General features: G+C 32.9%; 1 protein-coding gene across 5 annotated transcripts in view; it reads right to left on the minus strand.

The window, feature by feature from the left end:
- The window catches only part of VPS13C (vacuolar protein sorting 13 homolog C), a 170,011-nt gene that overhangs the window by 21,607 nt on the left and 122,445 nt on the right, over window positions 1-25,959 (minus strand). For all 5 annotated transcript variants that reach the window (XR_016020863.1, XM_088797257.1, XM_088797256.1 and 2 more), the window contains 15 exons: window positions 24,865-25,254; window positions 23,190-23,294; window positions 22,318-22,482; window positions 20,560-20,688; window positions 20,155-20,288; window positions 18,573-18,699; window positions 16,172-16,407; window positions 8,027-8,168; window positions 6,818-6,958; window positions 5,777-5,858; window positions 5,586-5,655; window positions 4,855-4,966; window positions 4,621-4,734; window positions 2,562-2,701; window positions 428-509 (listed from right to left, as the gene is read on the minus strand). Coding sequence is in view for 4 of the 5 variants with exons in the window: in XM_088797257.1 (XP_088653383.1) it covers window positions 428-509; window positions 2,562-2,701; window positions 4,621-4,734; window positions 4,855-4,966; window positions 5,586-5,655; window positions 5,777-5,858; window positions 6,818-6,958; window positions 8,027-8,168; window positions 16,172-16,407; window positions 18,573-18,699; window positions 20,155-20,288; window positions 20,560-20,688; window positions 22,318-22,482; window positions 23,190-23,294; window positions 24,865-25,254 (2,169 nt within the window). In the remaining variant the exon portion in view is untranslated. The remainder of the gene's footprint in view (window positions 1-427; window positions 510-2,561; window positions 2,702-4,620; window positions 4,735-4,854; window positions 4,967-5,585; window positions 5,656-5,776; window positions 5,859-6,817; window positions 6,959-8,026; window positions 8,169-16,171; window positions 16,408-18,572; window positions 18,700-20,154; window positions 20,289-20,559; window positions 20,689-22,317; window positions 22,483-23,189; window positions 23,295-24,864; window positions 25,255-25,959) is intronic.

Genomic DNA, 25,959 nt, shown 5'->3' on the forward strand with positions numbered 1-25,959 from the left:
CCGTATAGCAATGGTACTCAGTGCCCGGAAACAACTATGTCTCTGTACATACAACTCGAACCACGAAGTAACGGAAGCACGGGGAAGAACCTGGCTTAGAACTCCTCTTGCAATTCTACTAGATTACGCTTAGAAACTGTAGTCATTGAAGAAATAAAGTGTAATGACTCCTAAATCACTATTCTTTCCCAAAATGGTAAATGTATATTGCAAAGGAAAAAAGGCACTGGAAGAAACTCTTAGAAAGGTATATATAGGGGGAAAGAACTAAAAGAAATGGAAACATTCATGAAAACTACTAATTAATGAGATTATAAATTGAGTAAATTATGTAAACATTATCACACACTTTACAATCACATACAAATGTTTTGTTTTGATATTTTATAAAGTATATTTCCCATGAGCTATTATGATAGGAAATTACCTGTTCACTGTAATGTCTAACAACACTCCACATGAGCTGATCTCTCTTGTAAAACTGGTATCGAATTTCATAATAAGCAAGTCTGGGAGGAGAAAGATTCAAAGATTATAGAAAGATTCAAAAATTATATTGTGAAAAAAGGGACAAAATTACAATGATTAGTTAATCATTGCTGATTCACAATTAGATTTGCACATCTGCCATATATAATTTATGCTTGAAATATTAATATTATGGTAACAAAATTAATAAAGTAGTACTTTCTCATAAAAGTCCTTCATAAATACATAGAGTAAAAGGTTTAAAAAAGCCAACCATAATCCCACCACACAGTGGATTTTTAAGTTTTTTCTTCTCATCCTTACCACTTTGAATCCTTTGTTTTCCATGCAATTTAAAAATATTTAAAACATTTTATATATGTTTTTACACTTAACATTGTACATAAGTATTTCTCTATGTTATTCAAAATTCTATGTAATCTTTTTTAATGGATGCATAGCAATCCATCATGTGGAAGTGTCATAACAATTCTACCGTCAGATATTTCCAAATTTTGGCATAATAATTAGTGCTGCCAAGTGTATCTTGAATATAACTGGCTAAATTTCAAGATTTTTTTTGGACTGAATTCCTCAAAAAAGAATTACTGAAAGTGAAAGATTATAAAAACATTTAAAATTCTTGATATATATCCCTTTCCACTCAAAGTTATAAAAAAAAAAAAGTCCCCATTTCTCAGACCACTGCCCCCCAATACTAGGATTGCTCCTATTTTGAAATCTTTGATAGTTTGCTTTAATTTTCATATATTCTTTGACAAATAATAAAACTGAATGTTTCAAATGTCTATCAGCTACCGTATCTTCCCTATTGTAAACTATCTCTATTTGTCCTCTGGCAATTATGGTATTGGAATCTTTAGGCTTTTCTCATCAGTGTTTAATATCAAGACTCTTCATCCTCGCTCTATCATATTTGTCATTGTATTTTCCCAATTCTTTGGTTTTTAAATGTTTTCATTGATTTTGTTGTAAAGCGTTTAATTGTTATATAGTCAAATCTATTTTGTGTTTTCCATTGGGATTTTTTCCATTGCTTTGAAAATTAGAAAGACTTGTTTTATTCAGAGATTTGGTACCACTTAACTTGGTTTTTTTAATTAATCTTTTCAATTTGAATTTTATATTTAATCCTTTGAGTGCTATGAAATTTGACAGTATACAAGTGAGGTGGAAAGGATATAAATGATTTTTTTTTTCCAAGGTAATACTTGTTCCAATACTGATGAATATTCAATTCAATAAACATTCACGAATATATGGTGATGGAAGGAGAACTGACTCTGGGTGATGAACACACAATGGGATTTATAGATGATGTAATACAGAATTGTACACCTGAAATCTATGTAATTTTACTAACAATTGTCACCCCAATAAATTTAATAAAATAAAAAAAAGTGACTAAAAAAATAAAAAATTAAAAAATTAAAAAAAATAAACATTCACTGAATTATATGTGTCTGGCACACATAAACATTATTAGATGTAGCAAGGAGTTAATATCTATACTTTGCCACATGTTTATACTGAAATCTCACTCTAATGCTACATATTTCTAAATATAATTTTGTTTTAAAACATCAATATATAATACGCCAATAAAACGTCAGTTTTTATTCTATATTGATATATTATCTAGACAAGAATAACTGAGGAAAACTCTTTAAGTTTTCTTAAGATTCTTTACCTTATCTTTATAAGCAAAATAAGCATACCAAAAAAGAATAATTACAAAGGGACCTGGGTGACCGGTTTGTTCAGTGGTTAGAGCACAATGCTCATAACACCAAGGTTTCCGGTTTGAGTCCCACATGGGCCAGTGAGCTGTGCCCACCACAACTACATTAAAAACAACGACCTGACTTGGAGCTAAGCTGCATCCCCCACAACTAGATTGAAAAACGACTTGACATCCTGAAAAAACACACTGTTCCCCAATTAAAAACAGGGGGGGGGGCAACTCTTCAACTGTAAGTAGTAAGAATTATCATTTTTCTAAGCTAACATTCTGACACAAATGGAGAAAATTAGTATGAAGAAAGATCCCAATGCACTTTAACAAATCTTACTTGAATATAACATCATCCACGTCAGTCAGAGTAGCACCTATGCTTTTCAATAGCAGATTGACAGAATGAATCGCAATCATCTCCTGTTTTTCTTTGTCTGACTCTTCACCTCCAGAACCCAAAGACAGACTCAAATGCAACTAAAAGAAAAATATTCAATAAATGAAAGCTAAAAACAAAAAATTTACATACACAGGAACCAGATCTTTCAGATGCAAACAAATGTTGTATCTTTCATTAGAGTCCTAAAGAAAGCTATTATTTGTTACTCTGTACATAATATAGAATAGCTCATTCCTATCTTATTCTCATATTTAATTTGTGATAAAATACAAATTAGTCTGTCCCAAATTTAGAGTTATAATTTTATTCAAAGTGTATAAATACCATTCTGTTTATATGGAGGGGCCTAAAACACTTTACAAAAGTAGCATAATCGTTTTAAGAAGAAAAACACGTCAAAGGGCATCAAAGTAGTCTATCTGTCAAAATAACGGGTAATCATTTATTTCCAACCAATTAAGGTAACTAACTTATGGCAACAATTAACAATAATAATTGTATTATAATTATACAATAATAACAAGTAACAACATTATAATTATGGCAACAATTAGCAAGTTGCTAAACAAATTTTTTAAAGAGTAATAAGGATTTCAGCTTCCAAAGACCTCTTCAACGCACTACTTAAACACAAGATTTTCACATTCCCATTTAGCTTCTTCTGCTTTGTGTGGTGTATCATCATCAGTGCAACAGTGCCCGAAGACACACACAAAAGGTAATTCTACCTGTGTAAATAGAGCAGATGACTCTCCGTTCTTTTTCTGCCTTTCCCTAGGCATTTTACCTAACTAATACAGAGCTCAACAGAGCAAACTTGTAAGGTCAGGAAAGCCTGGTTGTTGGGCTTTTCTTTGATGTGGACTTTTGCCCATTTGCAGAGTCAAGAGAATATTCAGATCCAGGAAAGGTAAGCTTAAGTGAATAGAGATCCTGCCTTTCTCTAGGACAAAGTTACCATGGAAAAAGACAATAACAATGGTTCCTGATCTTAATAATTCAACTTCATGGGATAATTTGTGCCTAAAAACATGAATAAGTAAATTATCAATCTTTAATACCCCCTTAGATTATAAACTCAATGAAGTCACTTTATACTTCCCACAGCAACTTTGAAAGCAGGCATTCAAAAATATTTGAAGGTATTGTTCAATCTCATAAATAACTGATTTTCATTTAATGAAAAAGAAATTGTGTATAACTTACCACATAAAATATCAGTTTTAAACCTAACACTATCAATATGTCTGATACCACGAAACTAATGTATCAGTTTAAAATTATTTAAAATACCTCACTTAGCTAAATGAATTGGTGAATGCAAATGAAAATAATGTGTTGTAAACAGTTTTTGAGAATGTAAAGGATCATCAATATTTTAAAGAGCTGCTTAATTGTAAATCTGGCTCATTACACAAGTTTAGAGCATTAAGGATGATAGCATTTGTGAATTTCCTAAGCAGTCACCTTCCCCTATAAAACCTAAAAAGAACAATAAAAGGAGAAAAGGAAATGGGTTCATAAAGTACAAAATCAGGCAAGTGAAAGGTATCCAATTTTCCACTCCCTTAGTTACAATCAAATGTTGAAAGGGTGAAAAACACCACATCGACAGTATAATACCTACTTCAGCGTTTTTACATTCTGGTAAGGGCGCCCATTATAGCTTTCTGTTTAGACAATGATAGTAGTTACAAAGTGCACCAAAACATTAAACGTTGGTGAGCACTTCTTTGCTTAATTAAGAAATGCTTTTGTCAGCTTCTTCCTTGAATAAAAGGGTTATTAATTCAAGACTAGAGAACATGCTCTGGTGGTTTCTCGGTGGGAATTATGGTTGTACATATGTTTCAGAGAATTGTCTTAATTATTTCAATTAATCAAACAAAATTCCCATCAAATATTTGATGCAACAAATTAAAACCCACATTTGTACACAGACCCTTTAAAAGTTCTACAATTCTGCCAAATTTTCAAAATAATAATTATAACAAACCTTAACAGGAGAAATATGGAAGTGTTCAAAGAAACTAAGAATTGACATATCAGTCATTGAAGTCTCCATTAATTCTGTGTTCAGAGCATCAATATCTTGCTGGATTAACTTTGTCTGAAAAAAATTAAATCAAGAATTTCTATTTTACTTTTTTTGTCTACTACAATTAGTTTAAAGAATGGATGACTTATTTTTTTTAATTTTGTAATTTTCCCAAGAAATAAAAACTGTTACCCGTTTTCTTTCAGCTTCAGGGTCAGTTGTTGGGGTAAACAGTGCAACTATAGCTCCCAGAAACCCCTGATCAACTTTTAAGGCCATTTCCTGAATAAGGACCATAAAATACCTGAGGAAAAACAAAATTTTAAAGGTGGGGAAAGGGTTGGGAAATCAAACCTAGTAATTTTCTATGTTAAAACTTTGATTTTAGCCAAAAGCCACAGTAAGATCTTGTTCCTTCATCTCTTAGTGTTATGTCAACAAAATCAAAGTCTACTTAGACTGAGATTTTTTTCATAAAAGTGAAGATTTCATTCAAGGTAACAGTGCTGTATTAACACTTAGCATTTAAAGTCCCAAGTCCCACATTTATCATGTCATAAAACAGACAAACACAATTAGATGATATAGCATACATTGCCAATTTTTAAAGTCCACAGCAATTGCTTTAAAAACCATACCTCACAAATACTTACATCATTTATATTTCACTGACTATTTTATATTCAAATTTGAGTTACAAGGGGAGAAGGCAGTTGAAGGAATTTTATACTTTAAAATATGATGTAGAGGCTATTATTCAAATAGTCTCAGCATAGAGAATTACTTGACCAAAAGTGGATTAATATGTTCAGGTGGAAATAATTTTTATATAAAAGTCACTTTCAAAAGAGTAAAATTTGTTTTCAAAGTAGATTCTCATTTTAAATTCCTTTAGATAGATAGACAAGGGAATATTTACTTACTTGAACTGTAAGACTTTACTGTACTCATTAAATCTTGTGATAACACTCAAATCAATGAAAGGTTTGGGTTCTAAGAGAAAGAAAAAAAACAAGAAAAAGGCAATCAAATTTTATACTAGGTCAAAATAATTTTTACTTAATTTTTATAAATGGGGTATATCTCAACTTATTTTTTGGTTTTTGTTTTTTACCTGAATCCAAAGCAATAGATTTTGGAGGGGCCACGGGATGAAATATAACAGGGAACATTGCACCTGGTAACTGATTATCAATCTGAAAAAAAAGAAAAAAGGTAGAAAACAAACTCAGCAGGATTACAATAATTTAAATTTGAATTTTTAGTTTCTGAGACTATATAAAGGAATAAATATCCTCATAATTGCATTAATATTGTGCAGCATGTATACTATTAATGGAAGTACTTGTACCTAGAGATCACATGGGATTTCAACTTTCTTTAATTTAAATAAAATGTAAGAGGAGACTATATGGAATCAGAGGATAGATAAAAAGAAAAAAGGAGAATAACATTTAGTAGTTAAAAGGAAGAGAGGGAGAATGCAAACAAGCAGCTAAAACAACCTCCAATAAAGACCTGCTCATTCTCATAAAGAATGACAAAAGAAAATCCTATTTGGGAATCCCACAACATCTTCAAAGAATCATTTAAAAATAACAATTTTAGTGCAATAAAACACTCTTTCAGGCTAACTAATCAAATTCAATAGTCTCAACAGTCACAAGGACTTTGGACTTGGATAGTAAGTATGCTAAATCCAAAGGACGCATGGGAGAAGGGGAATAAACATACAAACAAAAAAGGAAGACATCAATTACAGTGTATGCTAGAACCCTGTAAAAAAAAAAGAAAAAAAATTCATCCCCAAGATTCCCAAAGTGATTAGATATAGATGCTCCTTTACTTGCAATGGGGTTACATCCTGATACGTTTCATAAGTTGAAAATGCATTTAATGATACACTGTCAGGTATCAGTTGTTTACCCTCCTGATCCAATGACTGACCAGGCGCTGTGTCTTGGTGCTGCTGCTCAGCATCACAAGAGCGCATCCTATAGCACACTGCTAGCCCGAAAAAGATCAAAATTCAAAATATGGTTCCTACTGAATGAGTATTGCTTTCACACCATCATAAAGTCCAAAAGGCATAATTCAAACCATCATAAGTCGGGGACCATCTGTATATCTACTGAATTGAGGAGGACAATGTTACCTGAAGCCAATACAACGTGGCCCGTAAACTTCTCTGGTGAGGAGACTGCTTAAATTCAATCTGAATTCCTGATAAAAAATCTCGCTTTATAGGGCACCGAATAGGAAGGCGCATTTCCATTGGAACTGTATCAAAATTGACCTGGAGAAAAGAAACACATGTTTTTGTGATGAGCTGGTATTAGTAGTATAGTCCATTTTAAATATTCATGTACTCACTACTTGAAAGAATACCTTAAACTCTGTCTCACCAGAAGAGCTACCTTAATGAGACTTACAGTTGAGATCTTTGAAGCAAAATAATTATTTTGTACCAAAGTTATTAAGAAAACAAGATTGGGGAACTTTTCAATTATATAAACTGTACTTAAAGAAAATAAGCCATGCTGTACGTTTTTTTAAAACCTCAATAAATAATTTTAGATAATTCTTAAACTTTGTATTAACAAAGTTAAACAATGAACAGTTGATACATTATTTATATCTGACGCTAATAGCATTGTTTTTTTTTTTTCATTTCAGCACAGCCAACATTTATGGAGATGGGTGTGGGGGTGGGGAGCATTTCTGGTATAAACTCAACAAGCAGATATTAAAGACAAAAAGCAACCAAAATGATATGGCTGAACCAGAACAAGGTAGAAATTACAGTCAAGTTTTTGGGGTCTTTTTGGAGAAAAAGTGACTTTCAATTTCAACATCGTAAGGGCCCATGTCAAGTACAACTTTATTTGTGGACATATACTCACATCTAACAATCATTTACATTTAATGAATTTAATTGAGTGAGTTTTCTATAGGTTTTTCATCATTGCAATATATAATTTTTCACAGCCTGTATTTAGCAATACTATATATATTAGTATCACTCAAAACATGAGAAAAAGTTTCAAGCAGTCTTAATTTCTCCATAATCTTACTGAAAACAAAACAAGTTCCATGAAACTACCTGTCTTGTAAACAGAATTATAAAAACGTGCAAGAGAAACATATTTAAATCATGCTTCAACGGTATGATTTAGTAATATTAAATTTTAATTTTAATATTACTAAATAATGTACCAATAAACATCAGTCATGCCAATTCTACTAACAAATAAGTTTAATTTAGATAATAAATATTTATTTAGATAATAAAACTTTACATATTACCACTACCACCACCACTAAAATATATATATAAAAACCAAACAAAAAAATTATGATATACCTCAAAATTATTGTCAAGTTTAATCCAGCCATGTTCTTTTGCTACTTGATATTTCTTATAGGACTGTTCCAGTAAGATTATCTGCTTTTGACTAAAAGGCTTCCATTTCTGTTTTGGTTTCATCTCCCAAACAGCACCAGAACTAAATAATTCATAAAGAAAATTAAATTAGGAGTACATATTTTGGTTTGTGGAACTATCATTGAATTCCAAATTATTGCAACACCCAATCTCCTATGAAAATTATACAAGACATATTTTTAAACATCAAAATATACCTTTGTTATAAAAAAAAGAATAAGAAAAAGGGGCAGGGAAAAATGTTTTTCTATCGTAAGTTGACATTCAATTAAAGAATTGGCAAATTTTTTTGTAAGGGCCATATAGTAAATATTTTAGGCTCTTTGGGCTGAGACAAAGCAGAAATTATTATGTACGTATTTAAATAACAAGAGAGAGGAAAAAATCTTTCACAAATGTTTTAATTGATGAAATTCAAACTATAAAAATAGCAACTGAACACAATTTTTGACAACACAAGTCTATTAATAGTGAGAAAAATACACGTTTTTACTTTTTAGTTTTTTATTGAAGTATAATTGACATAAAACAGGTATACAACATAACGACAAGATATTTGTACATACTGTGCAATTATCACCACAGTAAGTCCATCCATCACCATCTATACATAGTCACAAAAAGATTTTTTCTTACACTTCTTTTGTGGGGTGACAACAGTTTACTTAATTAGGGCTCAAAGTCAGTTTTTCCTGTTATCAAAATCCATTGCAAATGTTCATCTGTTCATGATGATCTGTAGTGAGCATCTTTAAAACTGTGCTTTCAGAGACTGGTACTGCCAAATAAGGGATATCAATCTACAGGAATACTGTTTTCACTGAGTATATGTATTCTTGAAATACGTTTATAAAATTGTTTCCTATTAGAAAATTCAAAGTCTAAAATTCTATTTCCTACTCTATTATGAAGTTGGACAATTAAGTTCGCGAACTCATCCTAGAAAAAGTGTTACATACCTCATTGCTAAATATCACTATAGTTACCTTCAAAGTACTCCCCTTGGGAACCTATGCACCGACGCCAGTACCTAGTCCACCCTTCAAAGCAATTTTGGAACTCTTTTTCTGGAATGGCCACCAGAGCTGACATCGTATTACCCTTGATGTCCTTAATGTCATCAAAATGTTTTCCTTTCAATATTTCCTTAGGCTTCAGGTAAAGAAAGAAGTCACTGGGGGCCAGATCAGGTGAGTAGGGAGGGTGTTCCAGCACAGTTATTTGTTCACTGGCTAAAAACTCCCTCATAGACAGTGCTGTGTGAGCTGGTGCATTGTCGTGATGCAAGAGCCATGAATTGAAAAGTTCAGGTCTAATGTCTTCATGCAGCCTTTTCAGCACTTCCAAATAGTAAACTTGGTTAACTGTTTGTCCAGTTAGTACATATTCATAATGAATAATCACCCTGATATCAAAAAAGTTAGCAACATCATTGCAACAAGTTTGCGAACTTAATTGTCAAACCTCATATTCTGCTTTTGATAGTTGCCTTTAAACATGTCAGTACATTACAGATCAATCACTTCCAACTGAAGATTAGGCAAAAGCGCTTCCATTACACAAGTAAGTAGATTTTGAAATGTGGAAACTTTCTTTGCATTTGCATTGAGGTTGGAAAAAATGCTGCTAGGACTGCAGTTGCAAGTCATAAAATATACCCTCTCCAAACTTGTGTGAAGATGGAGATCTCACTTCTTGTTCAACTGTGGACAGCAGAGGAAGTATAAAACAGCCTGACATTGATTCAAATAATGTTAGTTGTTATCGAAACGACTTCAGTGCAATGTAAATTTTGCATATAAGCGATGATTTGTCTTCTTTTAGATTCATTACCAATTCTGTGGCAAAAGCCACTCAGTCTACAATAATTGTGGTTGAGGGTGATTCTTCTCATTCAGAAAAATTTAAATCTTGGCCCAGAACTCAAAAAGAATAAAATAGAAAGTATCACTGTTAAGCCATCAAACTGTGTGGTAAGACAGTTCAGGACACTCAGCTTGCATTTCTGACAAAAATTCACCAAACTAATGATAGTTAAGTCCACAAGAATGAATGAAGTTCACTAATTGACACTATGAGTTTGATAACACATGATCGATTCAAATATTTTCTACAAAGTACCTGGTGATGAACAATAAAATGAACTACATTGGCTTTAAACGCTACATTTTCACAAGCTTTGTGAATTTGTCCAACTAAGTCGTCCTCTGTTCCACACATATTTTTCCCATCATCACTTGTAGCATAGCTTAGAAAATTCCACATCAGGTTGTAATGAATTACCTCTTTAACTTGTTTGAAAATAGTCTCACCTGTAGTTTTTCTATGTCAACTATTCATCGAGGCTAATTCTTCAGCCATTTCACACTCAGCATTAGCTTCTCAAAACACAACTGAGCAGTATTTGTAACATCTGTTGACTCATCAAGAGACAAGGAAAACCACTCAAAATCACTGGGCTTGTTTTTTAATTGACTATTGATGTTGCTCCTCAATTCTTCAAGCAAATGTTCTCACAAAAGCTAATGGTCCTAAGTTTATTTTCTCTGGACACATTTCTTTACCTATTATAATAACACATTACTCAATGAACTCAGCATTGGTAAGAGGTTTTCCTTGCTTGGCTAACAAATGATTCACTCAGAAACCAACTTTGGTTGCAGCCTTGTTTTTTGTTTTGTTTTTATTTTTCTGAAGAAAATCTGTGGTGATTAGATATTTTCTCTTAAATTTTCTAATTTTTCTGGGCATTGCTTTCATGTGAGTTAGGTATGTTGTGATGCATGCTTAGTTTGGAAATGTTGTTTTCCTTTAGCACAGGTATAGACTCATCGCATGATAAACTAATGCTTTGCCATTTCATTTGATAACTGTGCCTTATAAAAGTGATATTCAAAGTTTACTTTTCTCTTCTTGCTTTGACATGATGAGTAGGCATTAGTACTAAAAAATAAATAAAAGTTACAATACAGTAGTCCCCCCTTACCCACAGGGAAATTATTCCAAGATTCCCAGTGGATGCTTGAAAACACAGATAGTATCACACCCTAACCAACTTCAACTCTGCTGGAAATGTGGCAGCAGCTTCTTCTTTGGCAGACAGAGCATCTTCAGTAAATTTTGTATGTTTCAGTCCAAACCTATTCCTGAATCTGTGTAACCATCCTTATTTGCAGTAAATGGCTTGCTGTCACTCATTTCAGGGGATCCCTTGCTGAAGTCTTCATATAGGCTCAATGCTTTCTGGAGCAACATGTTGCAATCAAAAATGACAACAGACCACATTTTCTGTTCATGTCTTCCACCCACAAATTTAATGCCTTTTCCATTTAACTAAGCACTTATTATGCACTGTGGCTGTAACTTTTGCAGTTGAAGATGTGACAGCAAAAACTAGCACAATTTCTTTTTCCTTCTTCAGAAAGGTGGATAGAAGATTCACTCTTTACGAAGAGCTTGGCAACCTCAGCATACGATTTTTTTCTTTACTTATTGAGAACTTTCACCTTTTTACTTAAAGAAAGCACTTTACAGCTTCTCTTTGGCATATCTGAATTGCCAGCCTCACCACTCTTATGCTTTGAAGCCATTATTAAGTAAAATAAAGAATATCTGAATACAATCACTGTGATACCACGACAACTGATCTGGTAACTGAGACGGTTACTAAGTGACCAACACATGGATAGCATATACAGCATAGATACACTGAACAAAGGGGTGATTCATGTCCAAGTGAGACAGAGCAGGACGGTGGGAGATCACGCTACTCAAAATGGTACAAAATCTAAAACTTATAAATTATTTACTTCTGGAATTTTCCATTTAACATTTTCAGACCATGGTTGAGCACAAGTAAAACCATGAAAACAAAACTGGATGAAGAGGTACCATTGTATAACTAACTGTATGTTTGAGTTGTAATTCAAACACTCAAGTTACAACTACATCACAATTATGAGTTGTGCTCTGAGCAGTAGTGCAAAGGCAGCGAGACATATAAAAAAATAAGTAAGGCTGTGTTCTGAAAAAGCTTTACTTAGGGGCAACAAACTTTGAATTCCACATAATTTTCACATTTACAAAATTTTATTTTTCTCTTGATTTTATGCAACCATTAAATATAAAAAATCATTCTTAGATCAAGACTAAACAAAAACAGGCACTGGGTGAGATTTGGCTCATGGGCCATATTTTGCTAATTCTTGGTTATGCTATTTGCATAACAATAAAGTAAAAACTACATAGCTTGTTATTAATTAGACAATGACAGTGTTAACAATGTCCTCACTATATACAACGGTACCTCGGTTTTCAAACGTCTCCATTGCAAACATTTCGGTTTACGAAGGCTGTAAATTATATGGATCTATGGTATCATTAGATAGTAAAATTCATGCTCAATTTGCAGTTTTAGGGGTTGATTTTAAAAGTCTGGAACAATTAATTCATTTTGCATTACTTTCTATGGGAAAACTATGCCTTGGTTTTTGAACGTTTCAGAACTCAGATCGTCTTCCAGAATGGATTACACTTGAAAACCGAGGTACCACTGTAATGTGTTTAGGAGGCACTAGTTAATGAAGGTAATGAATAAAATATCTACTATAAATTATATAAATCCAACACCAATTCATGATTAAAACTCTGCGGCAAACTAGGAAGAGAAGTGAACTTCTTTAACTTGATAAAGAACACCTTCAAAAAACCTACAGTTAACATCATACTTAATGATGAGAAACTAAATGTTTTTGCGTTAAGAACAAAGCACGAATGTCCACTCTCACCACTCCTATTCAACATTATACAAGAAATCCTAGACAATGTAATAAGACAAGAAAATAAAGTAAAAGATACACAGATTGGGAAGGAAGAAATAAAGCTGTCTTTGTTGCCAGATGACACGGATGTCTATGTAGAAAATCCCAAAGAATCCACCAAAAAAACTCCTGCAACTAGTAAGTTTCAAGATACATCATATACAAAAGTCAATTGTTTTCTTATATACCAGCAACGAACAACAACTGTAATTTAAATTAAAAACACAGTAACATTTACATCAGCATCAAAGAAGTGAAATACTTAGGTATAAACAAAATCTAACAAATTTGTATAAAATCTATACGAGGAAAAGTATAAAAGTCTGCTGAAAGAGATCAAAGATCTAAATAAATAGAAAAATTCATATACATGGATATGAAGACTTAATATCGTCAAGATACCAGTTTTTTGCAGATTGATCTGTAGATTTGATGCAATTCCAATCAAAATCTCAGCTAATTATTTTGTGACTATCGACAAACTGATTCTAAAGTTTATATGGAAAGACAAAAGACTCAAAAGAGCCAATACAATATTGAAGGAGAAGAAAAAACCTGGAGGACTGACATTACCTGACTTCAAGATTACTATAAAACTACAGCAGTCAAGACAGTGTGGAACTGGTGAAAGAACAGACATGGATCAAGAGAACAGGACTGAAATCCCAGAAGTAGAACCAAACAAATAGTCAACTGATCTTTGAAAAGGAGCAAAGGCCATTCAATTAAGAAAGGACAGTCTTTTCAACAAATGGTGATGGAACAACTGGACACTCATACACAAAAACAAAATGAATCTAGACAGAGCTTACACAATTCACAAAAGTTAACTCAAAATGGATTACAGATGTAAATATCAAACACAAAACTATAATATTCCTAGAAGATAACATAGTTAAAACTCTGACTTTGAGTTTGGCAATGACTTTTAAGATGCACCACCAAAAGCACAATCTATGAAAGAAAAAAAATGATATTGGACTACATTAAAATTAAAAACTTCTCTATGAAAGACACTGTTAAAAGAATGAGAAGGCAAGCCACAGACTGGGAGGAAATATTAGCAAAATACATATCTCATACAAGACTATTATCCAAACTATATAAAGAACTGTTAAAATTCAACAATAAAAAACTGTAAAATTTAAAACTGGGCAAAAACCTGAATTTCATCAAAGAAAATATTCAGATGGCAATCCAGCATATGAAGATACCCAATATCATAAGTAATTAGGGAACTGCACACCAAAACAACGAGATACCACCACACGCCTATAAGAAAAGCCAAAATCTAAAACACAAAACACCAAATGTTGGCAAAGATGTGGAGCTAGAGGAACTCTCATTCATTCCTGGTGGGAATGCAAAATGGTGCAGCCATTTTTGAAGCCATTTTGGCACTTATAAAACTAAACATACTCTTACATAATACAATCTAGCAATCATGTTCCTTGATATTTACCCAAAGATTTCAAAACTTTTGTCTACACCAAAACCTGCATATGAATGTTTATAGTAGCTTTTTTCACAATTGCCAAAACATGAAAGCAACCAAGATGTATTTCAATCGGTAAATGGATAAACTACCGTAATCCAGATATGAAATATTATTCAGTGATAAAAATAGTTATCGAGCCACAAAAAGACATGAGGAACCTTAAAAGAATATTGCTAAGTGAAAGAAGCCTATTTGAAAAGGCTACAAACTGTACAATTCCAATGACACGACATTTCAGAAAAGGTAAAACTTTGGAGACAGTAAAAAGAACAGTGGTTTTCAAGAGTTCAGGGGAAGTGAAGAGGAATGAATAGGTGGAACACAGGTGATTTTTAGGGCAGTGAAACTATTCTATATGGTACTGTAATGGAGGATACATGTTATTATACATTTGTCAAAACCCATACAATTTACAACACAAAGAGAAATTCTAACATAAACAACATAAACAAGGGACTTTAGATAATAATGTATCAATATTAGTTCATCAATAGTAACATACTGTACCCACTATCCCAAGATATTAATAACAGACGAAACCTGGGGGACGGGGAGTATATATGGGAACTGTGTATTTTACACTGTTTTTCTATAAACCTAAAACTGCTCAAAAAACTAAGTATAGTTTAAAAAACTATATAACTGACTTTTCCTCAGTACACATCCTAACTGAATGTGTAGTGTGTCAGAAAAAAGGCAAATTCTTTTAGACGAAGTTTTAAGATGTCCTTATAAATAAAAGCCAATCTGACAAAATACTGTAGCAGCATATATAATATTAAAATAAAAATTAGTTATAGAAAAGAACAAGAGATTAGAGAAACCGGATTTATATGACTTTAAAATGACTTTCATATTTAGTTTAAAACACTATACAATATGGAAATGAAAAACCAAGAGAATATATTACTCATATATACATAAATGTATTAATATTATATTAATGCTATGTGTAATACCATTTCTTGAACTCTTAACCTGTTATGTGTTGTGCAAAGTACATTACATACATGATCTCTTTATTTACTTAATTTTTTACTTCACTAAACACACAATTATCGATAGATCCTATGCTGGTTATACATGGTCACATGTTAACCATTCTACCCATCAGACTCCAAAAAAGAGTGTTTTACCAAAGTTAGTGTGATTGAAAAAAAACAAAATAAATAAATTTAAACATTTTTCTTATACAGATATAAGCAGAACTAGAGAAAATCACTGGTCCCGTCACTATTAAAAAGTTCTAAATAACCACCCACTTAATGATTATGTACCCATGTCAAATACTGCCTCCTCTATGAATCTTTTTCAATTTATCAGAACCACTGTTGTTGGCTTTTCCTGACCTATGCCAGTTTCTCCAGCCTCTACTGCACAAAACAAGTTAGTTGCTTCTACCTCTGTATTTCTACTGCATGTATGTATACGTCTTTATATAATAGCATTTCTCCGTGTTTATAATTCATTTATAAAAATACATACAAACAACAAAGAAAGAAGCAAATCTCTTTCTTCCCCATCAACTGATGATGAGTATTGTAAGGGCAAAGACATTTTTTTAGTCATCTTTCTATCCTACGGGTTTTTCACTAGCAGTGAAAGCAACTGTTCAGTAAAGTTTTCCTGCAAGATTGTACGGTGTATCAAATTCAGAACAGGCATCTGTTTACTCTCATAAAATCCAATATTATGAACTCAGTGTCTTTTAAAGATTTCTGATACCTTATCTTCCTTCTTCCATACCTGGTTATCCCAATGTATGAAATTTCCTGCTTCTTTTCATTGTTAACCAGTGAAAGCCCAAGACTGTGAAGAGAAAAGGTTATTTCATGATCAGCCTGCTCCATTTCTTCTGCCTGCAGTGCTTTGGAAACCAAGGCAACATCATCAGTGAAAAGCAAAACTCTCTGGCGCCCATCCAGGAAAGACACCCAGTGTATCTGGATATTTGCATCATATGGAAACTGTCCACATTCATCCTAGGGAAAAGAGAGACTATATATTAAACCAACAAAGAGTAAGTTTTTATTACATAAAGCTGAATTACAGTAACTGAGAAAGTTTAGAAAAGTTTAAAAGGCATGACTATAAATTGGAAAATTCTAACCATCAAAATGACATAAAGTTATAATCTATTTCAAACATCTCACCAATTTTTTTCAAACAGTAATAATGATTGACAGCACATAATTTGTTTTATACCTTAGCTTGAGTTACCTAGTTAGTGCTCAAAAGGCACTTAGAGGAAATAAGAATATCCTTCAATGGCACCAATGCTTATATGATACTTACTTGTCTCCAAGATGGACAACAGAATGGTTCAGAAGCTTTTGAGAAAAGTAACGTCAGATAAAACTAACCTAATTTATTTTTATGTTTTAGTATTTTGTAGCATTGAAAATATTTATATAAATCACACTGTTAAATAGTCAAAATATGACGATCAATTTGTACTAAGTTTCACTAAGTTTCAGCTTCTTGGCAGAAGGTCTATAGCACTTAAAAATATGAGGTTTGAGCAGCCAGATGGCTCAGTTGGTCACAGCGTGAGCTCTGAACAACAGGGCTGCAGGTTCGATTCCCACATGGGCCAGTGAGCTACACCCTCCACAGCTAGACAGAAGACAACGAGCTGCCACTGAGTTTCCGTATGGACTGCTGGATGGCTCAGTTGGTTAGAGCGTGAGCTCTCAACGACAAGGTTGCCAGTTCAATCCCTGCATGGGATGGTGGCCTGCACCCCCTGCAACTAAAGATTGAAAATGGCGACTGACTTGGAGCTGAGCTGTGCCTTCCACAACTAGACTGAAGGACAATGACTTGGAGCTGATGAGCCCTCAAGAAACACACTGTTCCCAAAAAAATTATATGTGTGTGTGTGTGTGTGTGTGTGTGTGTGTATATATGACTTTATTTGGTCAGTGTTTTCAGAGAAAAAATGATTCCCTTCATTCTGAGCTTAACGTAAATATAACCACAGTTCATTTCAACAAACAGTACAAGTACCTACTTTTGAAAAGCATGTGCTTTTCATCTCATGCTTTCTTGGAATAAAACCACAAAAACAAATAAATGGTGTTACCAAGAGTATAGGAATAGTTATGCTGTTGTTTAAAATTTATCTATTGCTATGTCAAAGTAGCCTATCCAATTTTTTTTTTACTCTAATATGCCATCAAATTTTGTAAATGTTTCAGAGGTACCTATTAAGAAGACGAATTCTCTCTTTGTAAATGAAAACATTTGATATGTATGTTGGTTCAATCTTAGTTATTATTCAAATAATCTCTAAGTCTATCTATTTTTCATCTATTTGATCTGTTAAAAATTAAACGAGGTATGTTAAAAATATCATCAAGTAAGTGTGTTTCAGTTGACTTCCAGAATTTTAAGTTTTACATTTTGATGCAATGCTATTCATTGCATGAAGCTTTATAGCTATCATGCCTTCTTTTTCATAATATCATATCCTACTTACTGGTTTTAGCTTTGAATTAGAGTGTTCAGAAACTAAAATTAACAACTTTGCTTTCTTTATACATCTGTTTGCCTGTTAAATCTTTACTATCTATTCATGCTTATAACTTTCTGTGTTAATTTGGTTAAGACAGATTTCTTGTAAGTAGTATATCGTTAGATACTATTACTAAAATTAAGCTGAGTGTTTTCTGTCCTTTAATAAAAGAATTTAAACCATTTTCATTTATTGACATAATTGACAGGAAGCACGGTTTAGTGGAAAAAGTCCATGGGCTATAAAGTCAGACAGACCTGGTTTTGAATTCTAACTAGCAGTTTCTAAGTTCCAGTCATAACAATTAATGATAATATATGAAAAGCATGAACACATGATACACAATCAATAAAAAGTAATTGCCACTTACATTATTTCCTTAGGTTTCCTTCTTTTACTATAAAGGCACAGTTTTCTTTATTTTCATTTTCTCAATTGTTTTAAAGTTGTTTTATCACTGATTTTAGTTCTATTAACTGATAGCTTTTTTTTTTTTTACAAAATCGTAATCTTTTATCTATATCTAATCAAAATTTAGGATTAAATGGTATATATAAAGTATGCACAGAATATATTGTTTTTCCCCATTCACTTTACTTATATGCAACACTCATGCACATCAAATGATACCTTTAACAGATCGTGTTGCCCAATATTTGCTGCATATCTCCATGTAAGTTTTCTGGTACCAGTAGGATCTGCCCAGGCAAAAAGTCGAGCTTGTCTGGACAGCAGTTGCACTTCTTCCTGTGACCCACTGAAAACAACCAATGGAAGATTAAAATATCTTGGCATTGAGAAACTTAGAGCTGTGATTTATCAAGATGAGGACTGGCTCAAAAAACTCGTGAAACTGCCTTTGTTAATACAACACAACTCTGCTTAAAAATAACACCCTAATATGTCCAGTAAACTAATGGTTTGAAAGCTTGAGGGAATAGAATATTGCCCTTTCTGAAGTTAGAGTACACTCTAAATTGATGCAGGCAAGATCACCTCAATGGAATTCATTAAGTGTAAACAGACTGGTATGACAGAGTACACCTATGAAAAAGACTGTGAATAGTAGCTTAAGAACTTCACTCAGTGCTCAAACGAAAGCTTTTCAGTCAAGTGCAATACATAAATATGAATCGCGTAAAAAAAATTGGGTCCATGCTGTTGCCACTGTAAGTGTGGTCGGTGGACCAGCGGCATCAGCATTACCCGGGGGCTAGATGGAAATGCAAAATTCTAAAATTTACTAAACCTGAAATCTACTAAACCAAAATGTGCATTTTAACAAGATTTTCAGGAGATTTTAAAATAGATCATTAAAGTTTAAGAATATAACACAAAAAACTTTCCAGAGAACTTAAAAAAAAAAACAACACAGGAACTCAATTAGGTTTTAATCCCACTCTGTGCTTTTATCTCTCAGTGCATTCAAGCCACAAGAGTTAAGAATAGGTAAATCTGTAAGGCATTATTTTGTATTTATATACACATATAATTATTTATATATGTATAATTACTTTATGTAAAATAATGCTTTGGAGATTTATAATAATAATTCTTTGCAAACATGTATTATATATTGTAATGGTTTAAAACTATCTGTTATATCATTATATAATGGCATCATCCAAACCAAATGAAAGGAGACAAGACCAACAAAATTCCTATCAGCCTGTACTATACATTCAACACCACTACCTACTCAAATTCCTCCCATTTAATCTTCTACTTCCCCAATCCAAAACAAAAAACAAACCAAAAACCCCACACACAAATATGAATTTATAGGGAGAGGTTCACTGAGAATTATCAGATTACAAAAGAATAATAATGTTCAAACAGGATCACAATTCCTTATATGCAATTCTAAAATGTAAAAAGCTCCAAAAGTTCAAAGATTTTCCTGTAAGTTTGGTGTCAAAAGTCATTTGGCAGCAAAATCTGAAGTGATGTAAGACTATTAATAGTTTTTAGTTATCCCAATTGGTATGAATATTCATACGTTTTGCTGCAGAAATATCAGTGTGTTTGATAACAGAGTACTGTCTCAAAACCTGCTGAGGGTATCGGTAATAAACAGCATGTGCTTCATATTACCTTTCTAAAATCTGAAAACATTTGGAATATGAAACACTTCTAGTCTCAAGTGTTTCCTATAAGGGATTGTGAACCAGTAAAAGCATATCAGCTTTTCCATGAACTCTTTTTTTCATACCTCTGTTTATATGTGAGGGTGTCCCACGGTGTGTGGTTTATTATTAGGGCAGGTGCAGATCCCTCATGGTAATCAGAGAAGGTTATGACAATTGAATGTTCAGCAGTGTTTACATCCACCAAGATACCTCCATTCTATCAATGGGAAAAAAGTACATTTGGGAAATTGGTTTAACTTGCACTTAACATTTGGAATTTCAATCAGCTATGTAGATACAAAAAGTTTGTTTTCTTAAATTCTTACTGCAAAGCACACTGGCTCTGATCTCTTACAAATATATATATTTGGCATTATATAGTGATATAGTATCTTCAAATAATTAGATTTTATGGTATACTTTAATAACACATTTTAAAGCGAATTTTAAAAATCAAAGACATTTTATTATAAAATATGAAAACGCACCAGATCTTCTAGGCTCAATAAAGTGCCATTATCTTGTCGATTATAAAAGAATGGTTTGGAGGATCCTTCACAGCCCACCACTCTCACGCACAGTTTGCCTGACAAATTTTCAGGCCAAAATGGAAGGCACTAAAAATATAAAAGTTAATATCAGTCTTAAAACAATACTGTGGTATAAATAAGATGGTAGCTAATTAAGTTTTCAATTCTAAATCTGATCGCGATTCAATTACTACTTAGTTTTTCAAATATTCCCTGTACCTCTCATATTAAGATTACTGACAATATAATGACTATGAAATCAAAGACACTTCATCAGAAGAACATAGACATATTAGTCTATATTTCCTACGGAATAATTACAATATGAGAAACTGAAGAGCTAATTGATTAAGAATGTCTCAAATATTTGATCCCTTTTGCTCTCATCTACCACCCACCTCCCACCTTACCCTCTGATAACCACTAAATTATTGTCTGTGTCTATGAGTTTTTGTTTCTTCATTTGTTTGTCTTGTTCCTTTGTTCTTTTCAGTTTTATATACTACATTTCAGCATAACAATAAAAAAAATCTCAAATATCTTAAATATTTAAGAACTGTAATCTTAGTAACACTTGCTTTGTGCATATCCCACTTTAATCACTTAATGCACTATGAACTCTTTCAGAGAATCTTTTCCAAGATCAACCAGAAAATCATCTGAAGGCAGAGGAGAGAACACCATAGACATTGCTGGAAGTTCTGACACTATCTTCCTAGCTGTTTGATTATCTAAATCAGATCATATACCTCCTTGAGCCTCAGTTTTCTATAAAACTGAGATTTCAGTTCCTAATAGAAAATGTCTCTCTGTTACAGAATACTGGGTAAATTCTATTTCTGAATAAAAATACTACTATTATCAAAACTACACCAAAGATAATAGTGTTTATTTACCAAATCTACGGAGATTATTCTAAGTGGCTTGGAAAGCCCATGCCTCTTAGAGCTCTAAATTTGTTTCTATTATAATTGGAATCCTTTCTCTTAAGCTTTTTGCTAAGTATGTTTAAAAATAACTTTAGAATCAATTTTTTTTTGAGATGTACAGAAGAATGGTTCTATTCTTATGGTCAGCTGGTTTGGTTCAAACCGCAGGCAAGTTCAAGCACTAATGCTTGCCTTTGTACCTGTCCTCTCTCTCACTCTTTCCCTCATTCTCTTCACCTCCTCAAATCTTATTGAGCAAAATTTACTTCAAATCTCACCTCTTCTATGAAACGTTCCACTCTGATCTAGACCACAATGATCTCAACTTCCAATGATTTTACTAACCTTAGAAAAGTATCTATATCCTTCTCTGTAAAGTAAGGGAGTTGATTTTAAGTAATTTTTAAGGTGACTTTCAGCTCATCTATTCAGAAATTCTACAATCATCTGCAACTTAGCATATATTATCTTTTTCTCCATGTGTTAATTTGTAAGTGTCCTAAGCTCTCCAACAAGATTATATACTTCTTAAATATGAAGACTTTATCTTGACTATTGAAACAATAGATAGTACATTACTTATGTACTTTTCATAGGACATATCTTATCAACAATTTTCTTCTTTCTTTAACATATAATTACAGTGTGAAAAATACCTTTCAACGTTGGCTGTCATATTTTAACACAAATATGGTAGCAAAGTGAGTATGACAAGGAGGTATATACAATTCTTATTGATATGTCTATATTTATTTTAGGATCCAGTTATATTAAAGAAAAATTTTACCTCTGAAGAAGCAATATAGTTCCACTTATTAGTTGGCATTGAGCCATCAGATGCAATTTCACCAACTTCTAGTTCGAATGATGACTTGTTTGCAATGGTACAAAAGGGAGTCAGAGTAACTATTCGTGTAAGATTAAAACTGCTCATTTTGATGCTAACACCAACCTGTGGGAAGGAAAGTTTATCATTTCCCAATACTTTATACAGCTTCTTGGAAACACACACACACACACATTCACACAGTGACCTCTTAAAATATTTTAAAGTAAGACTTCCTAAATAAAGTGACTCCTATTAAGCATACTCAACTAATGATTATCTTCTCACTAAGAAGAAAAACTTTGGTTTCTGAGTTTGGCTCCATCAAAAATCAATTCAAGAAATATCCATTGGTAATTTAACTAATGATGACTTGTAATAACAGTTTTATATTCTTTACTTTTTAACATTCCAAATATGAGTTCTTTTATAATTAGTGTCATGGCTCAGGTTTTGCTGCTTTTTTATCTCTACTGTGAATAAAACTAGATAAAAATTTCAAAGTGGTATTAAAACAGGTCAACTGGCATCAGACTGTTCAAATTTTCAGTCAAATTTAAGATTTAAGAAATGTTTAGCAGGGGTTGCTATAAAACGAGAATTCCAGCATCTGTTGAATATTTACCAAGTTGCTTACTTGGATGAATTCAACTCACGGTCTTGAACTTTGACAAATTCTGGTTTTGCTTTGATACTAGTGGCCATAGAAATTTGTAAAGAAAACAGTTTTTCACATAATACTTTGAATTCAAATTTCTGTACACCTTAATCCAGCTGGTTTACTAAAGAAAATGTGAATAAAGTCAAAGGTAAATAAGCAAGCAGAATCTTACCAGGTATTCCATATTGTTGGCAGGGCACTTCACACACCCATAACTTCCCACTGTATCCAATGAAAAACTACTGGACCAGGCACTAGTTGAAATTTTTAATTGTACCTACACCAGAGAACACATATTATCATATAATAAACCTAAAAGACTATTTTAATTTTATTTGATGGAAAGTTGCTAGACCACTAGAAATTTATTTACCATCATGGGACACAGAAAAATTTAATCAGAGCCATATTGAAAATGGTAACAGAACCACAAAAACTCTATGGGCCAATACAATAAAAGCACACTTCTAACTTTCTTATTCACCTATGCAATGAGTATAGTGAATTTAAAGATTTATACCAATGAGACACTCTCTTGCTTTAAAAAGAATTATAATGTAAAATGATATTTTCCAGTATCAGTCGTACGATATAGAGCTAAGAAATTAAGTTTTAGCACACAGAGAATTTATGCCTCTAACATTATTCAGCAAACACTACATGAAAGGCACTGTGATAGGCACAATGGAAGACACCAGAATACAGTTCATATATTCAATAAGCTGCCAACCAAACCGGGAGATGGGAAATACATAACAATTATGATGCAAGACTCCATGTGTTAAGAGCCATACAAAAGGCACAAAATGCTATCAAAGTGAGAGCGTAAAAAGTTTACTTTTGGCTATGGGATTTAGATAGTTTTATAGCAGAGACCTAACTGTGCTCCTGTATTAAACTCTATCCACCCAACTAAATTATAGAAAAACCTGATGACAACCGGATGTCAGATACATAAACAGGTAACTACAATAACATAGTGTATTAATCAACACTCTAAGACAGTGGTTTTCAAAGTGTGGTCCCTGAACCAGCAACATCAGCATCACTTGGGAATCTATCAGAAACGCAATTATTAGACCCTACTCAGATCTATTGAATCAAACTATGGGGGCACGACTCAGTAATCTGTTTTAAAAGCCTTCTAGGTGATTCTAATGCACACTAAAATCTGACCACCACTGCTTTAAGAGAAAATGGATGGGAAACCAAGCTACACTTTAGAAGGTCAGAAAATCCTTCACACACGTCAGACCTGAGCAGAATGCAAAGGATGAAGAGCAGATAACTAGAAAAGATCAGGCAGACAGGGAAAGCATAAAAGAGGCATTCTAAGCAGAGGGGACATCTACAAAGGCCTAGAGGTAAGCATTTGGGAAGTGTGTAATAAGCAAAACCAAGATATGAGTCAGAAAAGGAAAAAAGGGACCAGTGCATAATGGACCAGGCTTAGGCATTAGGTTTCTCTCTCAAAGGCCTGGCTTAGTGCTTCATGCACAGAAGGGCTCAGTTAAAATACACCAAATTCAACTGTTCTGTCATTTCAAATGCCATTTCATCACTGGAGAACTACCTAAAATCAAGCTTTCTACCCAATACTACTTCAAGAACAGAAGTAATTCTAGGGGCACTAGAGAACAGGGTAACTAACTCAGCCTTAGGAGACTATTGTTGTTAGTTCCTAACATCTCACTAGATTATATATTCCTTAAAAGTCTCCTTGAACCTAATTCATATCAATGGCACCTAGCAAATGGGTAAGCACAGTTCTAGGGAAGGCTAATGACTCTCTAGTTTCTGAATTAGGAATTTATCTATTTTAACTTGTTGTATCAACAAAAACACACCTTATTTTTACTAAAAATGTTCTTCTTCTTGAAAGAGAATAAAATAATATCCCTGAAATCAGCTGGATGTTTCACATGAATATCTTCTGAACGGTACTGGAGAACCCGAGAAGTCTTGTTGATTAGCCAGTAGGGACTAAAGATAGATAGCACCATCCGACTGCCAATTCGTCTGACATGTATTGACAGGTCGACCGTCATCACTTCCGTGGAGTCAGAAGAAAAACACACAAGAAAGAATTCGGGAAGGGTATTACATATACGGAAATGTCCACTCCAGTTTTTGCCCTGATATTTCACCAGAACTAATTCTATTATTTCTCCACTGATTCTCGAATGTAGGACATCGGCAGCACTGCCTTCTGCTAGCTCGTGTGTTTCTGCTGTTCCCTAAAAACAAACAAACAAAAATTAAATTTGCTTAACAATTTATTAAAAACCTTTGCAATTGCAACATCGTATTTTATACATATATTAAATAACCTACCAGATTCAGATTAACCGGTAAGTCTTCAATAAAGTACCATGTTTACATAGTATGAGTATCTAATAATCCCTAAGGACTAAAAAGAAAACACTACATCATAGCCAAAAGCGGAAATTGTCTCTTGGCCATTCATAGGCCAATGGCTCTAAGTAGGCGAATAGCCATACGTTTTGAGAAAAAAATCAGATCTGTGCCAAGCATCAAAAGCTAGACTTAGGAACCCTGGCTATTTGTCCATTAAAAGCTATGCCATTAAATGGCCATTTACCTGCCTGGGCTTCAGCTTCCTCCTCTATTCACACACTAAGCTTAATGGTTCCCATATAAATAGAATAAGGAAAGTGATATCAAACTATTCTGACAAGCTATCTAGGTAAGGTGGGACTATTTTTAAAATGAATAATAACATAATAAATTAGGCTTTTACTGAAATCCTCTCTTATATCAATACTACTTAGTTCATTTAATTAATTTTAGTCTCCAAAAATCAGGTTTGGCTCATTCCCTATTATTTCTTAAACTGGACAGTAATTATTTTAAAGTTAAAGAGAAATTTGGAACAAATAATCATAAATATAACTTTAAAATTAACTTTAGAATAAGTTAAG

Source organism: Rhinolophus sinicus, chromosome 3, assembly GCF_057876585.1.
Source record: "Rhinolophus sinicus isolate RSI-liver-muscle chromosome 3, RSI-T2T, whole genome shotgun sequence".
NCBI lineage: Eukaryota > Metazoa > Chordata > Mammalia > Chiroptera > Rhinolophidae > Rhinolophus > Rhinolophus sinicus.